The sequence below is a fragment of the Pleurodeles waltl genome, chromosome 4_1 (assembly GCF_031143425.1).
Source record: "Pleurodeles waltl isolate 20211129_DDA chromosome 4_1, aPleWal1.hap1.20221129, whole genome shotgun sequence".
Taxonomy (NCBI): domain Eukaryota; kingdom Metazoa; phylum Chordata; class Amphibia; order Caudata; family Salamandridae; genus Pleurodeles; species Pleurodeles waltl.
This window is the reverse complement of record NC_090442.1, coordinates 394,576,495-394,596,409: the sequence shown is the minus strand read 5'-3', so window position 1 is coordinate 394,596,409 and position 19,915 is coordinate 394,576,495. Positions and strand designations below refer to the sequence as shown.

Sequence of the window (19,915 nt, the reverse complement as noted above, 5' to 3'; positions counted from 1 at the left end):
CCGTGACATCATAGACTACTCCAACGACGCTGACGACGCACGCAGATCCGAACGATGCCGTCCGACGGCGCGCGCGCAGGGTACTGCTCACAAAAAACTCCGGATTCGAAGCTGACGCCAGGAAATTCTAAGGTAGGGAATCTGCAGCTAGATAGAGTCTCTACCAGATACCTCGTTACCGAAGGTAAGTAACTTGTTCTTCTCTGCTACCGACCGCTCCAGCGGGTGCGTGACATTAAATCTGTGTCAAAAATCTTGTCTGAAAATATCATGCTGTAGTATATTGCAGGTAGGAATACTGTGTTTTATGTGTTTGGTATAGCTTTTAGATACAGTTGTATAATAATATGGATTTTCTATTGTTTTGTAATAGGTTATGACTTTGTGTGTTTTAAGGTACTACTGTGTCAGTTTTAGTTGTTTTGTCATTCTTTAGAAGTTGTTTCACATGTTTTTGAGCCTATTTTATTTTATTCAATTACTTGTGGATTGTTGGGTTTGTGAGAGAGCAGGGTAACTAAATATATATTTAAATTTTTAATACATTGTTTACAGTTTGGTAAATGGAAGAAATTAATTATTAGCTTATTAATTAAGTACATTATTTGTTTAATTATTTATTTGTTTGAAAAGTTATTTCATTCAGTTGATTAATTTGATTACTAGTTATGTTCATTGTTTAATTCACTACATATATCATATCATAATCTGTAAATTATTTTAATCAGTAAAATTATATTAATTATGTAAATTGTGAAATTGATTACATTCATTTATTTCCTTTATTTTAAGATGTACTGTGTATTATATATTTTGTTAATGCATTTATTTTTGTGATTTTTAAATATATTTTACATTCTTTTTGCGGATTGTTATGATTGTAGGGCACTAGGGAGGAAAGTGTTTTTACTGGTAATTGTTTTATTGTTTTTAATTGGTAAATGTTTAAATTGATACTTTTGTTAATGAGAACATTTTTGTAAACGATCTTAGGTTTTGGTTGTTCATGGAAATTGCTTTTTCCTTTGATCTTTTTTAGGAATATTTTATTTGATGTCATTTTTACCTCACTTTTTAATGTGATTTTTAAAAACATATTCTATAGAATTATTATATCTTTCTTTACTGTTCCTGTGATGTGGGAAAAGCAAGTTGAAACATTCCAAAGTTTCCCTACTGTTAGTTTGGCTGATGTTGGCTTTGTAAATTTGACCCCTGCAAATTCGAAATCTTTCTCTACTGTTGGAGTGGGAATAGTAAATCACAACCCTTCAGATTACAGTAGGAAATCTCACCCCTCTAAAGTCCAATGATTTCCCTGCTGTTGCTTAGCTTGGAGTGGGGATGGTAAATCTGACCCTTCAAACTCCCAACGCATTTCTTTCTGTAGCTTAGGTTGGAGTAGGAATAATACATTTTATCCCTATAAAGTCCAAAGATTTCACTACTGGTTTTTATGTTCAAGTGGGAGTAGTAAATGCATTTGTTTTTGTTTTGAGTTTTATTTAATGGAGTTTAATAGTTTGTTTGATATTATTGTTATTTTTTTCTTTATTGCTTTGAATGTAGAATTTATTTTTTCCCCATTTTGATGAAGATCTATATAGTAATATACATTGTTGTACTTTTTTATATTTGTGTTTTTTCAATGTTGGTTGTGTTTTATTATTGTAAATGTATATTATATATATTATGTGTGTTTTCATTTTATAGTGATTAGTATTTGTTTTAATTTAAAAAGTTCTTATATATTGCTTACTGATAGTTTATTCCTTTATTTAAACTCATTTTTAAAGGTATCTATATATCTAAAAAGTATTATCTTTAGTTTAAACATTTTTTTGAAGCTAATATATTTTAAATACTTTTAAATACATGTAGTTCCCTATGTTATCCTGCTATTTTCATCCATGATATTTTGTAGATTGTTTTTTGTAGTTTGCACTGTAAGTATATAAAGTCATTATTTAGAGCCACAATATTTTTGCATGATATTTGTGTATCCTGATTTATGTTATGTCAGTATGTCATTGGAGCCTTCAGAGAGAGGTCACACAGTCATTGCTTCAATAGTCCTAATCCACCTTTATCCTCAGACTCTTACCTGAAGCAGTCTAGGAGCCAATAATGTGCCCTGTGTTTCCAGGCCCATTCATCACACTGCAGCAAACTGAGGCCTTCACAGAGGCTATGCTGCAGTTATTCAGAGCAGTTTTTAGTTCCTTCTGGCAAGACTTTGGGTCTCATAGATCAGCTAGAGGCTCTGGGCGGGGTTCTGCTGACTGATCCTTTTTCAGTGCCACCTGACTCCACCTGACAACCATCTACCAGCTCACACTTTGACTCACTTGTCAGATGCACCACTGGGTATTCCTCAATCGTACCAGTCATGGCTCTAGTGGCCGCAGCTACTGATCCTGCACTAGATCAAGTGTCATATGCAGAGCTGACCTGTGCATGTTTAAGGTCTACATTTTGACACAAGAATATGAAATTTTAGCTTGTGGCACCTGAGAGCTCCCCAGCAGCTCCCTTACCATGATGTCAACGTTGCAGGAGGCTGAATTCTATTTTCTGCTCTGATTCAATATAATTCAAAGCCTTGAGCAGGCCTACCAGGACAACAATGCAGAGAAAGATCAGCAACTCCTTCGCTATACAGATGAGGGTCTGTAGTTAGATTTACAAAATGGTAGTTCTCTAGATAACTCATCTGAAAATAACCCTAACTCTATTGGGTTCACCCCAAACCTCCCCTCCCACCACAGAGAAGAGTGGCACTAGCCATTTTTTACTCTAAAGTCTGTCTATTAACAGAAATGTTACAAACCAGACTTTCTGAGCCCTTGTTTCTGTTCAGTGGTTGATAGAGTGAATACCTGATTGCAGCTTGCACCAAGCCTTGTTCTGGACCTCAAGAGAGCACCTGATTACTTGCAGGTGTGGCATGCTCCTGGGGTCCTTCCTCTCTTGCACAACATCATACTCAAGAACATTTTGCGCCAGCAAAGCTAACCTGAAAACGTTTCTTTTCGCTCCATTTGGCAGGGAACCCAAGCAAATTTACACCTAACCCAACTTTGTGTTACCTGCTGCTTCGCAGGCTTTTCACTCATTGAATGCTCATTCAGTGCTGGGCGCTTACCCGTAGTCCAGATCTGGGTCTTAAAGTGTCCGAGGTAAGGGCTACTCTTTCCAGAAGCCACGTCACCACCAGCCGGAAATAGTATTAGTCAAGTCCCCTCAGGAAAAAGGCGTAAAAAAAACTCCTTGCTCATGAATCTTCACAGGGTTGTAGAAAACCAAGAGTGTCTGGAATCTGGTTGTGAAAATCCCAAGAGTGAAGAGTCAGGTTTAGAAACTGGAGAGAGCAAGGAAACAAGCAAAGAAATGCTGCTTCTCTGCAGTGCACCCTTCAACCAGGCTGAAGCCTTTAAATAGTAAAAGAACATAAAAAGGAAATGACATCAAACAACACATGACAGAAGACATAATGGATTGAGAATGTCAAGAAGAAAACAAGGGAGGAATAGCCATGCTGGAAAGGGGAAAGAAAAGAGAACAAATACCTAAAGTGGACTAGCTATGCAGTCACCTTAAAAGGCAGCTGCAACTTGTGAAGAAGATGATTGCCATTTTGGAGTTGAAAAGAGAAGGGCCAGGAGCAGAGAGGGAACAGATTCAAGTGAGCAACTCTTCCAGCCCACAGCTGTGCACTTGGTATGGAGTCTTCTGAGCCCTGGGAACCACACAACCCTTCAACTTACTGTGGTTCTGGGGCACCCAGGTAGCTGAGAAGCTAGAAGCTGTGGATGTGACAATACTGTGTGCCTCTTGGTTCGCTATAGTCATGATGTGATACATATGACTAGTGAGATTTTACCAGCTCTCCCTGAAGACTTAAGATGCTGCTTTACACAAATGTTTCAGGATGTGGCAACAACAGGTAAATAAGCAACAGCTGGACTTCCGGCTGAACAAAATGGCCGACTAGTCGCTCTGAGTGGAGCTTTTGCCGGCATTCAGTAAATCTGACTGAATCCTTGGTCTCCCCGTATCCCCCACCCACCCTCACCAACCTGAGCTCCCCACATTACCACACAGGCACATGTAATATTTGGGGAGCGACTGGGTTGCAGGTTGGCCAGTGGAGCCTCCCCGGTCCAGAGCGTTGGCCCTACTCGAAGTGGGGGAGCATGGGACTGGGCCCACGTGCAGCACTGAGGCAATGAGGAACTTGGGGGTGGATATCGAACCTCTGGGATCCCCCAGAGCTGCTGCTGCCGTCTGCTGCCTGGTTGAGCCAGGGACTCGGTGCTAGGGCACAGAAAGTGGCCACATCGTGACAACTAAGATGCATTAGGAGGAGCAAGAAGGCCAGCCCAGGGCCTTTGCGTGGCCTTGTGACCGGTGCCCCTCCTGGGCTAGGAAGTGGATCAAAGGTGACACATGCTGGCCACCTCGCACAGAGGAAGAGCATTCCCTGCAGAGGAGGATGCTGCTCTGTGTGCTTTCTGACTCGAATACCTGAGGACAGTCGTGCAGCCTGGAGGCGAGGTGTGCTGTCTGGCAAGGGGACTAGAGGTGTGGGAGGCCAAAGAGGGGGGCACAGCTGGGCTATCCTAAGATACCTGGGACACAGTAGGAGGAGCAAGGAGGCTGGCCTGGGTCCCCTGCAGAGCAGCAGGGTGGCCTTGTGTGCGGTGCCCCTCCCAGGCAGTGAAGCAGACCGTGGGCGGCGTGAGCTGGTCACCTCACAAGGAGGAAGAGCAACCCCTGCAGAGGAGGACGCTGCTCTGGGTATGTTCTGACCCAAGGACAGTCGGGCCACCTGGGAGTAAGTCGTGCTGCCTGGCGAGGTGACTTGAATGAGCGGGAGACCGGAGAGGGGGTGTACTGCTGGGCTATCCTATGGTACTGATGGGACAGACTCACAACCCCTGGCATATTATTTGAAACCCCTCTGGAAGAACCTGGGAGACTGCCTGGTGGACTTCACAGACCCAACCATAATGCTGCCTGACATACGTCAGATCACGAAAGATAAAGCACCCAAGGCAGTTCAAGCCAACAAAGTGGACAATTACACCATGCTGCTCCTGACGGGTGGCGTGGAGGGGGACCAGAAAAAGCATGCCGCACAGGATACTGATCCTGCACCAATATTGGCAGACCTCATGAAAGACATTAAGGGCTCGAGAGACCAAACACTGGCAAAAATTGACTCAGTTGGAATTGAGGTGGGCCTTTTGCATGTGGACCTACGGAAGGTGTCAGAGAGGGTCACGGAAGCGGAAGGACTGGTTTCGGAACTCCAACAGGAGGCCGACTTCCTGAGGAAAACAGTTGCAGACTTGCAGTCTCTCATACACACCCTAGATGACCAAGTGGAGGATAGCGAGGGACGCTCATGACAGACCAACCTCCATCGCTGGTATTTCCCGAACAGGCAGAGGAGCAGTCCACTGAGTTATTTTTGGAGGGCTGGATCACATCGACGCTCCAACCCAGAAGCCTGTCAAAAATGATTTTCAATAGAACAAGCTCATCGGGCGCTGATGCCTGCGCCCAGGCTAGGGGCACCCCCTCGACCCAAAATTGCACGTCTGTTTAATTATCGTGATCGGGACGCTATCCTGCACCATGTTCAAGTCAATGGGACACCCAAATATAACAATCCGAATGCCTGCGCCCAGGCGAGGGGCACCCCCTCGACCCGTTATTGCAGGTCTGTTTAATTATCGTAATCGGGACGCTATCCTGCAGCATGTTCGAGTCAATGGGACACCCAAATATAACAATACCATTATGGCCTTCCCAGACTTTACTCAGAAAGTGCAGCCCCCGGTAACAATTATATGTCTGTTAAGAAGCGACTCTGAGATCATGAGTTACGATACAGTCTTAGGTTTCCTGCCGAGCTGCACGTACAACATGAGGGCTGAGCATTGTTTTTCACAACCCCTGAGGCAGCTTATGAGTGGCTCGATACACTGGGTCACGTGTCACTGCGGTCCTGGGGCGCCCTGGGCACAGGGGGATTGAGTCAAGTACGTAAAGGCTTAAGACGCCGGAGAAAGTCTGCAGATTTGGCCCAAAGTACCACTAGTCAACGGTCTGGGAAAGTGGTGGTGTGCCCAGATGGAACCCTGGCAGACTCCAACTGTGTACCTGAAACTGTTGAATCGCTCCTAATGCGATGGTACTGAGTGAATAGGGGCCTATTCTTTGAGACTGATGGAGGATACAATTTGCTCTAAGGATTGAGAGAAGATTGGAAGGGGGCCCTACCAGTTTCTAGCATTATACATGCATCATGACTGGAAGCCTTTGAGCTCCTCTTTGATTAACTAATGTTGGTGTTTGTGGGGGACCCATTGCTCACTTCTAATGTCGCACATAGTATGCTTTAACGTATGGGAGGCACCTTGCAGGACTTTTCGATATTTGGTTGGATGAGTACTCCAGTGTGCTACAATCCCAATGGGGGCTTGAGGGTCTTTGGCCTTGCCGCCTTTTGGAATGTTGAGCTCACTCAGAGGATTCTTTTTATTAGTAAGGCTCAATGTGTTTATTGAGGGGGGATTGGGGCGGTGGGGCTTGATTGTTGGGCACACTTGTTGGGGCTCCAGTTGGGTAGTCTCACTGCCTGTGGGTGGGAGGGGGGTTACTATGGTGTTTGTTGACTGTTGCATTGGTTCTAAGAGGTAAACTTTGGCAGTTCATTTATACAGTGCTTGCACTTGTCACCTGGTGTGACAGTAGAAAGGATTGGAGTTTTCCCTCCCCACACGAAGGCGTGCAGGTACATCTGAATTGAATAATGATATGGCTGGGAAATTGAAGATGCTCAATTGGAATGTGCGTGGATTAGATGAACAAATTAAACGTTGGAGGGTGTAGTCATACTTGAGACAGTATGGAATATCGATTGCTTTCTTATAAGAAATACATGCATGGGGTAATAGCATGTCTGTCCTTCGACGTAGGTGTGGTGTCAACTCTTAACCACGTTGTATTCCAGTTATTCAAGGGGAGTATCGATATAGGTGGGTCCAGAGTCCCGTTCATGGCCCATACCTCCATACTGGATCCTAATGGGCGCTGTGTTATTGTGCCGGGCAGGTTGCACGCCAGAGAAGTTGTTTAGTAAATGTTTATGCGCCCAATAATGATGATAAGGGCTTCTTCGGGGAGGTGGTGAGGGCAGTGGGGGAGTACTTGGACAAAGGTCTCATCTTTATAGGGGACTTTAATTGTGTCCTGAATCGCAACCTAGACGGATTCCCACCCAGAGCAGACACAAACCTGCGCATGACAGGTGCCTTTCTTGAGATCATGACCAGATTGGGGCTACGGGACGGGTGGAGAGAGTGCCGTCCCCTGTCCAAGATATATTCCTGCTATGTGCCTGCGGCTGACACATATAGCTGTATAGATTATTGCTTGACTGCTTGTCCCATACTTCATTGTGTGGAAAAGGCCACCTATCTTACTTGCTACATCTCAGACCAGTCAGCTTTATTGTTGCGCCTCCTGTTGTCTGGGTAGTTGCGAAAGACCCCCTTGTGGTGCATGTGCCCTAAGACCCTAACCGTCCCGGGATTTGTGCAAATGGTTCAGACCACTTTAAATAACTTATACAAAATGTGGGCAGTGCATCGGCTACAGGGGTGGAGTGGGATGCATTAAAAGTGGTGTTGCGCTGTGAGTGATTAAAAACGACCTGTGGAGTTAACCAGCAATTAACCACGTCCTTGAGCTCACTGGAACTCCAGCTAGCCAATCTAGATTATGAGGTTGTGTATCAGCCACAATCTCTGCAGGAGTGGACAAGGTGTAGACGGGAGATATTGGAAATGTGGGCCTGTTTGGAAATATTTGTGCGCACCAACTACTGGCACCGCCTCCACACCGAAGGTAATAAAGCCAGCAGGGTGATGTCACACCTCCTCCATTTTGAGACCTGACTCTTCCCAGTGGTGGGTATACGGAATGGAATTGGAGAGTGGGTTTGCACGCAGAAGCTTGCTTCTGGGAGGGACTAGAACTACCCATCCTTTCTGGGTTGGTCGGAGAGCAAATTGGTGAACCGATCTCGAAGAAGGAAGTTGTGGCAGCAATTCGCTCATTAAAAACTGCTAAGGCCCTGGGTGGCGATGGCCTTCTGTAAGAAAGTAACCTCTTTTTAGCATGGTTACCTCCACTTTTTACCTGTTTGTCAGTCTGTGTTTGACTGTGTTCACTGGGATCCTGCTAACCCGGACCCCAATGATAATGCTCTTTCCCTTCTAACTTGGTAACTTGTACCATTTTCACCCCACATTTGGCATACTGGTGCCCTAATGTAAGTCCCTAGCATATGGTACCCAGGGCATTGGGGTACCAGGGGATACCCATGGGCTGCAGCATGTATTATGCCACCCATTGGGAGCCCATGCAAAGTGTTCTGCAGGCCTGCCATTGCAGCCTAAGTGGAAGGGTACATGCACCCTTTTTCACTACAGGTCACTGCACCCGGTCGCTGTAAGTCACCCCTATGGCAGGCCCTCCTAGCCCAGAGGGCAGGGTAAAAGCACCTGTGTGTGAGGGAACCCCCGCACTAGCAGAGGTGCCCCCACGAACTCCAGTTCCATTTTTATGGACTTCGTGAGTGCTGGGACATCATTTTATGCGTGTACTGGACATAGGTCACTACCTGTGTCCAGCTATAATGATAACTCTGAATCTAGGCATGTTTGTTATTAAACAGGTCGGAATCATACCCCAATACTGTTGATACTATTGGAGTATTAAAAGTATGATTCCATGCACTCTGGGGGCTGCTTAGAGGACCCCCAGCATTGCTCCTACCTGCCTTCTAGGGTTTCCAGGCAGCCAAAGCTGCTGCCACCCCTCAGACAGGTTTCTGCCCTCCTGCTGCTTGAACAGCTCAAGCCCAGGAAGGCAGAACAAAGGATCTCCCTTTGGAATTAGGTGTAACATGGCTTGGGAGTTGTAGTCTCCCTAAGCCACTCTTGTGCTTTGAAGGGCACTTATGGTGCCCTCCGTGCATAAACCAGTCTACACCATTTCAGGGACCTCGAGTACCTGCTCTGGCACAAAATTGGACAATAGGAAGAGTAGCGGCCACTTCCCTGTCCATCACAACCCGAGGGGTGGTGCCCAGAGCTCCTCCAGAGGGTCCCTGGGTTCTACGATCTTGAATCCAAGCTTGGCAGGGACCTCTTGGAGCCTCTGAGTGGCCAGGCCAGGCAGGTGACGTCAGAGCTCCCTCTGGTAAGTGACCAATCCCCCTTTCAGGGCTGTTTAGGGTCTCTCTCTTGGTTGGGTCCTCAGATTTGGCAGGCAAGATTCCAGCAGGACTCCTCTGCAACCTCTACTTTGACTTCTAGGCACTGGAACTGCAACTGAACTCTCCAGGAACCGACAATCGGCATCCATGACAAAGACTCTGCTTGCAACATTGTTTCCATGGTTCCTTCCAGCTTCTGCAACATTTCCCTGGCTGTGCATTATCTGAGAGTAGCAAGTCTTCAGTCTGCACAAGAAGGAAGAAGTAATCTCCCTTGAAGAGAAGGAGTCACTCCCTTGCATCCTCAGGCACCTACAGCCATGGTGACCGGCTGCGTGGATCTCCTCTCATCCCGAGCTGCGTGGATCCAGCATCAAGGATGGTGGTCCGGAGTAGTTCTCTTAGCCCTCTCTGCCAGCTGTCCAACTTTGGTGGAGGTAAGCTTTTGCCTTCCTACGCAGGACAGTACCCCAAGGCGCCATCTTTCCTGCAGCTGCCAAGGCTTGTTTGCATCTCCTCCAAAGGATCGTCAGGCTACGTGTAGCTCCAGCCCCCTGCACTCCTTCCTGCAACGCACAGCTCTCTGCGTGGTCTCCTGCGGCGTGGGACCCTTCTCCAGTTGCGCTGTGTGGGCTCTTCTGTGACTCCTGAATCCCCATTCCCATCCTGTGTGGCTCTTCTGGGTGCTGCCTCTGCTCCTGTGGGCTCTCTGTGTCGCTGAGGGTCCTCTCTGACTCCCCCTCCTGTGTTGAGTCCTCCTGGGCCTTCCTGGTTCCCGGAAGCTCCACTTTCTGCCAACCACGGCATTTGCATTTGCCAAGGCTTTTTAGTGGAATTCCTACACCAACACCTGACTGCAATTCTTCTTCCAGTGTGGGACGTCGTCTACCTCCCTCAGGAACTCTTCACCGACTCCGGGGCTGCAGTGCTGACCTTCTTCAATTCACCGTCGCCCAACTCCTGCATCCACAGCTGGGTCGGTAGTAGCTCCTACTCCTCCTGGTCTCTTCTGTGACTTCTGGACTTGATCTCCTTCTTCACAGGTCTTCCTCTCCAGGAATCCACCTCTGGTTTCTTGTAGTCTTGCATGGGTGTTGCATTTTCTTCACTTTCTTTCTCTTGGGTGGTTTGGGGAAAATACAGTAACTTACTCCTTTCCTCCCGGTCGCTATGGGACACTGTGGTACTTAGCTGGTGTGTTTCCTAGTACCTCCAGCTTTCCTCTACACATTCCACTTTCCTAGGTGGGGGTCCTGTGTTCACATTCCATTTTTTTAGTACATGGTTAGGACTTTCTATGCCTATTTCTGGTAACTAGTGTATATATTTAGTGTGTTACTTACCTCCTATTGGAAGGTTGCCTCTCTAGTACTTTCTGGTATTGTGTCACTAAAATAAAGTACCTTTATTTCTGTAACACTGAGGTTTTTTTCATGTGTGTGAGTGCTGGGTGACTACAGTGGTATTGCATGATTTTTGCATATCTCCTACATAAGCCTTGGCTGCTCATGCACAGCTACCTATAAAGAGCCTGGCTTCTAGACACTGCCCACACTACACTAATAGGTGATACCTGGACCTGGTATAAGGAGTAAGTACCTTATACCCACCACACACCATGCCAGCTTCGTACACCCTCCCACAGAATATTATTAGCGTAGGGCTGATCTGGCAGATTAACACCTGGAACTATATGCAGAGGCCTTTGATAAAGGCTTGCTCCCAGATTCCATACGTGAGGCAGTAATAGTCATGCTGCCAAAGCCAGATAGGGACAGGGAAGTGATTTCATCATATTACCCTCTATACATGCTCACCATTGAGTTTAAGATACTGAGCAGAGTCTTGGCAGACCAGCTAGTGCCTCATCTACCTGGTCTCAGTCACGAGGACCAGTGTGGGTTCATCCCACGCAGGAATGGTAAATGCAATCTGCAGAGGCTGGCATTGCTGAGGCATGCTCTTAGGGAGGAAGACGACCCTTGTGCCCTGGCCTTCCTCGATATAGAGCAAACCTTCCATTCATTATTGTGGGAGTACCTTTGGGAGGTCATGCGCAGAATGGGCTTAGGTGATAATTTTATAAGCTGGGTGCAGTTATTGTACTCGAAGCCTATGGCCTGGGTGAGGGTGGATGGCACGGTTTCTAGGCTGTTCCAATTACATCAGGGCACCCGCAGGGGTGCCCTTTGTCACCACTGCTCTTCACACTGGCCATGGAGCCGCTGGCCTGTCGGTTACGAGGGGTCATGAGAGAATGAGGAAATAGGGCTGGGGTTCGGACACACGTGGTCTCATTTTATGCGGACAACACATTATTGTATTTACAGCACCCACAATGTGCGGTTCCACTGCCTTTGATGTAGTGGTTCAAATGTGCCTCCAAATCAGGACTCAAACTCAACAAGACTAAGGGGGTCATTCTGACCCCGGCCGGCGGCGGAAGCCGCCGGCCTGGCTGGGACCGCCAGAATACCGCTGCGCGGTCAAAAGACCGCCGCGGGTATTCTGGGTTTCCCGCTGTGCTGGCAGGCGACGGCCAGAAGGCCACCCGCCAGCCCAGCGGGAAACACCCTTCCATGAGGATGCCGGCTCCGAATGGAGCCGGCGGAGTGGAAGGGGTGCGACGGGTGCAGTTGCACCCGTCGCGATTTTCAGTGTCTGCATGGCAGACACTGAAAATCTTTGTGGGGCCCTGTTACGGGGGCCCCTGCAGTGCCCATGCCATTGGCATGGGCACTGCAGGGGCCCCCAGGGGCCCCACGACACCCCATACCGCCATTCTGTTCCCGGCAGCCAAAACCACCAGGAACAGGTTGGCGGTATGGGGGTCGGAATCCCCATGGCGGCGCAGCAATCTGCGCCGCCATGGAGGATTCCCCAGGGCAGCGGGAAACCGGCGGTACACCGCCGGTTTTCCGTTTCTGACCGCGGCTGTACTGCCGCGGTCAGAATGCCCATGGGAGCACCGCCAGCCTGTTGGCGGTGCTCCCGCGGTCGTTGGCCCTGGCGGATTTTACCGCCAGGGTCAGAATGACCCCCTAAATCTAGATTGTTTCACAGGGGTGGTCTAACGACTATGGTGTTGACCGCTCTACTGCTCTCCGATGTCCCATGGGCATTGGATAATGTTAAGTACTTGGGTATACCTCTGGCCCACAGAGAGCAGTGCTTTAGGGAGCTGAATATAGCGAGGGTCTTGACAAACCTGGCCAAATCGATACGCTTCTGGAATTCTCTGCACCTTTTACTAATGGGCAAAGTGGCACTAGTGAAAATGCTTGTGGTTCCGTGCGGTCTCTATGTATTTCAGAGGACGTTTTATGATATTCCCAGAAAGGAATTCCTGGAACTGGACAGACAGATTATTGAGCTACTGTGGGCAATGGGGAGAAGGAGGGTGGGGCTCGCCACACTCAGGCGCATCTGGGGGGCTGGGGGATTAGAGTATCACTAATCTTGAGTGGTACTACTTAGCCACACAACATCAACATGTGGTACACTGGTTTGATGAAGAGGATAACTGTGACAAAAGTTTACTGGCTGGGACCTATGGGACTCATTCCTTGCCGGAGCTGCTTATGATGGGTGTGGGGGTTGCGGCCGGTCTCCCCGATATTATCAGATGATTATACAAGGCACTTAAGGACAACATACCATTGGCAGACCTCCTTTTGAAAAATAAATGGCAGTCGATAATGCCTGAACAGTTAATGTTGAAGGACTGGGGAAAGATCCATACTGGGGTAAAGACGGTCTCCTCCAATGCCCGATTTAACCTGGGTCAATACAATATCATACAACAGGTGTATCTTTCCCCCAATACGTTATATAACATTTACCCTGAAAGATCCTCACAATGCCCTCGATGCAGGCCACAGGAGGCTGATTTTATTGATGTGCTATGGAAATGCCCGGTGGCGGAGACATACTGGGGGGAGGCGCCTCGAGCTCTAAGGGAGTCCAAAGAAGGGACGATACCCAAAGAAATTATCTTCTGTCTGTTGGGGATAGTGCCTTACAAGAAATCGAGGAAAATGGAGAGAAGGTTCATATTGCTTGGCCTAGTACTTGCTAACTGGTTGTCCCCAAGGGACCCCACACTGGCTGAGTGGAAACTTGATATGATAGAATCAGCAACTGCAGATGAATGTCATATGAAACGCACTTGTAAAGGCATAAAACTAGGGAGGACCTGCTCACCTGGGCATCTTTGCTGAATGTTCTGATAGAACAGGAGGAGTCCAACAATGAGCTAGCGACTGGCAATTTGAGGGAAAGAGAAGAGGATAGCTCCACGGATGATGACAACAGAATCTAAGAGGGGATGGTGGGTCTAAAGGTTGATGCCGGCCCAAGCCTAGACACAGGGGAGGGGAGGGTCTGATGCATATGATACAGTAGATGGCAGATATGGGGAAGGTAGACCCTCTCCGGTACTTAGATATGCGCTTCAAAATGCACTGTCTTTACAATTATTATACCATTATTTCAGATGACATTAAGATGCGGGCAGTTGTAATTGATGACTTTTATTTTTTCTGCTACCATTGTTATTGCGCTGTGAAATACCAATACAAATGTATAAAAAAACTAAGCACCAGTTTGGGTACCTACTGGAATGCCTGTATGAGGATATCTGTTTTTTATGGGAATGTCTAGGCCTCCTTGATGGACATACCATTTAAAACAGCCAGGCTCTTTCGGGATCAGGCAGATTCTACAGTAGCATGTTTTACAGACCGCAGAGTGCCAATAGTTTTTCCATCCACATAAGGCTGCAGGCTGCCAAACTGCTTTAGCCTCCCCTCGTACAGGTATTTGGGGCTCTAGGGTTTGTTTTTGTTTGCCTACCTAGTATGCAGTTACGTTGGCCCAATAGATCCTTCAAGTTGTTCACGTTGGCCATGGCCCTCCTCTGTTGTCCACTGCTCCACCCATTCCCCACTCATGTCTCGGGTGTTGGTATATTATGCTACCATGCTGTCTGCAGAGGATCAATCTGGGTGCGATCGAGGTGAAACCTGAAGCAGAAAGGAGCAAAAACTGTGACTCCCTGGTCCCCAAGAAGAACAGGGGATTAAGAGAGGGATGTTCTCGTATTACAAACACCCCCTCTTCTTAATATACAAGATTGAGAAGAAGTTGTGTTTTACATGAATAGCAACCCTGCTATGGTGAATCGTTTCTAGTCATAATAAATCGGCGAATCTAAGAGTAGAGTGGCTCTAACTCCAGCCAGCGAGGAGAGGACTCAGGCTCATCACAATCTCTGAATTTCAATGTTTAGTTTGTTAAATTACAATAAAGGGGACTCTTTTCTGCAGTTATATTGATGTGAGGAATGTTTCTCTGTTACTAGGATCATTCCACAGGATGAGTAAAAAAGCACCAATAAGAGGCAGACAACCAGTGACTTATTTTTTATTTTTTTAATAGTTATACAGCAGCATAGATGAGTGGAGTTAATCCAAAATATAATTTTTGGGGCAAAATTAGTGACTTATTCCGCATAGGTAAAATATACCTATGCTGAAGGAAGGAGTCCTAGTAATGTTTATTAAATGTGTTACTGCTGCAGAAAGATGGAGCTGGCAGGAGATGACGGCATAGCACATAATGTGTCCGAGCATCGAGATGGCCTGTGCACTTTCTGTCAGGACAGCTGGGAGATGATGAGCGACTGTTTCCCGGCCTTACTCATACGTACTCAAAAGGTTGCCATTTCAGCGAATAAATAAGCCTCAATAAAGCATGTTAATAGAAACTAATGTACTAATAAACGTGCATTTACGGATTTTCGTGAAACAATGTGAATGTCGAACTTGTGATTAACACAATTGTACAGCACAGACTGCCTCATACACTGCACAAGCCAACCGCTTTTGAGAGGAAAACAATGTGGTCTTGTATTGCCTGAGAAGCGTATCAGACTGAACGAATTTAGCTCTATTTGTACCTATTAAATGTATTTGTTTATAACCTCTGCACGTAAAAACAGCGCACTTAAAACATTTATGCAGATCCACATAGAGAAATATGCTGTTTATTGTATTGTGGAGAGGTGGCAGGCATTATAACACACTAGAAGTTATGCCTTGCATGTGCATAGGGCCCTCTCAAGACATAAAAATGGCAGTGGATGACATACTATACTTCACATGTGCCTATCTACTTACTACATATAAACGTGTATGTGTCTTATAGTGAAATGTGTATTTCTACATCATGAAAAACAATGTGTATGCATGGTCTCCTCATACACTGATGATACCCAGCTTATCATCCCGATTAAACAGGAACTGGGAGGAGATAGCAGATAGGTTTCATAATTGTATGAATGAGGTCAACAAGTGGATGAGCCAGAACTGGCTAACAATGAACAGAGAGAAAGCTGAAATTTTGTTCTTCGGTGCTAACAGTTCATTGTGGAGCTTGAAATTGTGGCCACAATCTTGCAGTGACCTGCCTGCTCCTTCACCAATGGTGAGATATTTAGGTATTTTGTTTCACAGTGCCTTATCCTTTGACTTACAGGTCAACCATACTCAGTGCTTAATTTGTAAATAAAAAGGTGCCGGGGCCCAAAGCCCTCCTCTTAAACACGTGGCTGCTGCACTTAAATGCGCGGGCACAGAATACTGAGGCAGCGTAACCCTGAAGCCATCTCGGGCCTCTTTAATCCATCTACAGCCACTCTCTGCCCCTTCAGCTCACTCTTGAAGCTTTCTGCTTTCTACCTTTGTGACGCTTTTTCATTTTTCCCTTCCTCCCTCTTTCCCATATGTGTCTTTTGCTCTCAGCAAATGCTTGAGGCAGAAGAATAAGCGCCGGCCCTCAAAAATAAGTGCCAGTGCTCAGCACCGGAAACAACAAGCTCAAATTAAGCACTGACCATACTATTAAAACCTGTTTCTGGTTGATTAAAACCCTCCAGAAAGTCTACCTCTCATTCCGAAGGCTCTCAGGTTTTCTATGATACTTGCCTTGGTCATATCTAAACTCGATTATTGCAATGCTTTAATGCTGAATATCAATCAAGGCTCTTTTCAGAAGCTGCAACTTATACAGAACACTGCAACCCACCTGGTGCTGGAGCTCCCGTGGGCGGCGTCTGCCAGCGAGATTCTTAGGTGGCTGCACTGGCTGCCTGTGGCAAAGCATATTTTCCTTAAGGCTCTTTGTATCACTCACCCTTGCTCCACCATAAGATGGTATGTGCCTGGCAGCCACTTAAGATCCACCAGTCTCTGCCTGGCCTCAGTACCCCGTTGCAGGAAATCCAAATGGGGTGACAGAGCTTTTTCGGTGGCGGCAGCTAAGCAGTGGAATACTCTCCTGCTCCGTATCAGGAAAGTGGATACTTTCATGCCTTTACGGAAACAGCTTAAAACTAGGCTCTTTGAAACTGCTGTGGCATCCTGCTCTCTCACTGCTTTCACTTGCATCTCTCTCCGCTTAGCGCGTCAATGCTACGTCCGGAATGCGCTCTATACACATAAATACAATTACACCTATATCAACATAATTACTCTCTGTAAAGGACATGCTTCTGGTTAATGTGTTTGTCACTGTTGTCTCTATTTTCCCATATTCCTCTTTGATAATCTTACTGCTACTCTTATCACCTTATGTCACATGGTGCTTTGTATTTAACACTGGCCTGGAGTAAACATAAAATGATCTCTTCTTCTGCAGAGCTTCCTGAGAAATCAAAATAATAAAACAAACTACAATTTGGTTTGTGAGACCCTTCAGTTTCTGGATTGCATTTGTGGAAGCACAACCGGTGGTTTGGGTCTCCTTGGTCTGTACATCAATGAGAGGAATGTGGCGCTGATTAACCAAACACTCGAAAGCTTGACCGAATATTGCCAAGGTCCTTGCCATGAAAACCAGGTAACTACAACAATGTCTCTATTTGTTTGCATTAATACTCTATGCGATTACTGTGACTACTGAGATCGGTGGTAATCAAAGAGTTCCTATTGGTTACATTTGCTTGACAGCGGTTTGGACTGTCCTCCCCTTTCGGGACATAGTAACTGTGCTGAGACAGCCAGACTTCATAGTATCTGAGGATTACCATTGTTGACAAAGAAGGGGGCCTGTTATGACTCTCAAGGATTTGCCTCTTATAAGTCATGACCCCTCACCAAACTCAGCCATTATCACAGATTGCTCCCTCTACAATATAAAGACAATACTCTGGGATCTAATTATGAAAATAAATAGCCTTTAAATAAACTTGTGTGAGGGTTTGCAGAGCTCCAGGATAGGCCATATTAGAGCATTGTCTGCTGAACCCTCCAGGAACATATCAGTCGCTTGGAGTTACATAACTAGTTAGCATGTATTTCATCCTTTATTGGAATTATTCAGACAAATCCTTACAGATGCAAGTGGGCAAGCACCCATAGAAGTGAGTAACAGATGTCTGTAACTACTTCCATTGTTTAGCTGGGTGAGGAATTTTCTTCTTTTAAAAAATGTTTACCTGTTCACAAAATCTTAAGAACATGTGTGGAAAGTATGCTGAATTGCAAAATGTACATTTGTTACAAAAAGAACAAATAGTTTGACATTATTTTTTTTAAGAAATAAGTTTGCAATCCAGGTCATTGAAAATATGAAATTGATCATAATATAACTTCTTTATGTTGAACATATCAATTAACACATATTTAAATGTATTGATATAGTTATTTACTAACACTTGGTCAAGAATATTGTCCATATGTTTTAATATTCTAGTTTGTGCAGAATCATCAAATATACCCTGTTACCCCCATGTTAAAAATGGGGGAAAGACCATATGTCCAACTTTTCTTGTATTGGGGTTTTTATTTTATTCTGCATAGCTGGCAGGCCTCATTGGCTCTTGACAAACCAGACTAGACTCTTTTAGTGTCCAAAAGGAGTCAACGTACGTGTTAAAATTATACAAAGCACACGGTCTTCATTTTAAAGCAGGACTGCCAAGCCCATGTTTACTTCTTTATGCTGGGACTGTTGGGACAGGTGAAGATCGTTTCCTTTATTTACTTGGTCAAACTAATGTGCAGCTGGAGAACACTCCTTTAATCATCAATAGAGAGTATTTTTAAAATAAATATGAACATCCTTCTATTCCAAAACTACTCAAGTAAACTAAACATTAAGAGCAAATCAGAACGCCAATTAAGCATAGCACCCATTCCACCATTTGTACTCATCACTAGTCTAGATTACCTGAATATAATGGCCTGCTTATTTGGGTAGGGCAGATCTAGTTGTCTTAAGGTCAAACACCTTATTGGTAAGATATCTAAATGCTGAACTATAAAGTGACATGTCCGCAACCTTGAAGACTCTTCAGATGTCACAGCTCTAGTTAGAAAGTCTTAAATCTTTTGCTTTTTAAATTTAGATAAATTATGATGTAGGTACATTGGGGGGTAACTCCCCATCACACAATCTATGTTGATATTGTGTCAAAGCCTGGTGGGATGCCATACAATTCTTAATGTGGTGTTTCTGTTTTTGGCTTGTAATTGGAATACTATTTATATAAGATCCTACAGTATGGTTACATGTTTGAATACAGCTCCATTATTCACTATGTTTCTTCCTGTGTAGTTTTCTAAAGAATAATGGAAAACTTGGAGAGAAACCAATTCTAAAGCAAAACGTCTCTAATCTGTAACATTAGTTCATTATATATTATGACAAAGCTATAGATACTTCTCCAGCACAATATAAGGTTTATCAACATTAAATTTTAAAATCCAAGTGGCAACAAGATTATTTAACAAAGGTTTCTAAATTAAAACAATCTATTCTGCCATCTTCATATGATGTCTTAAAGATGTCACACTGGGAAGTTAATTTTAACCAGTCAATAAATAACCTTTTTTTCTTGATTTAGAAATCTCCTTTGGTCAAAATCATGGTGCAACTATTCATAAAGTATTGTTAAGTGGATAGGGCTGGTTTGCGTCTGAATTGAGACAGCAGAGCAGGAGCTATGTTTCCAAAAAAATCCTTCAGTCAGAAGTCACAAGCTAATTGTTTTACATAGCTCCTAAAAGTTTATTTTACAAACAAATGTCTGGTACCCAACTTCTGGACATTTGTTGTCACTCTGGAGAATTACCTGGAACTTTCACATGAACCCATACTAGTGTTTACTACAGTACTTCTGCTAGAAAAGTGAGCAAACCTGATGAGCCATGACATGCTCATATACCTTTGTGATAAAACGTTTCCAATATTTACTACTGTTGTGTGAGTGAGTATTTGTCTTTCTGAAGTCCCATGTTTGTTTCCTTTATATCTTTTGTATTTAGAATATAGTGTAGACATCATTAAAGCTGATAGCTATGAAATACAGATGAGTTCATGCTTACTAATGATTTAAATTCACTGTTTTTTACAGACCTGCATTGCTGCTCATGAGTCTAATGGAATTGATATTATTATAGCATTAATACTCAATGACATTAATCCCCTTGGTAAATACCGCATGGACTTGGTACTCCAGCTTAAGGTACTGTGCAGCTTCTGACTCATGTGAAGTGCATCAGTGATGTAATCGTGTTTTTTAATAACATGTCATTTATTGATGGCTAGTATGCATAA

The 19,915-nt window shown here is 45.0% G+C and overlaps 1 protein-coding gene across 5 annotated transcripts in view; it reads left to right on the top strand.

Annotated features, from left to right (window-relative positions):
* Window positions 1-19,915, top strand: part of ITPR2 (inositol 1,4,5-trisphosphate receptor type 2) — a 1,367,642-nt gene that overhangs the window by 988,685 nt on the left and 359,042 nt on the right. For all 5 annotated transcript variants that reach the window (XM_069228605.1, XM_069228604.1, XM_069228603.1 and 2 more), the window contains 2 exons: window positions 16,994-17,194; window positions 19,713-19,823. In XM_069228605.1, coding sequence (XP_069084706.1) covers window positions 16,994-17,194; window positions 19,713-19,823 — 312 coding nt within the window. The remainder of the gene's footprint in view (window positions 1-16,993; window positions 17,195-19,712; window positions 19,824-19,915) is intronic.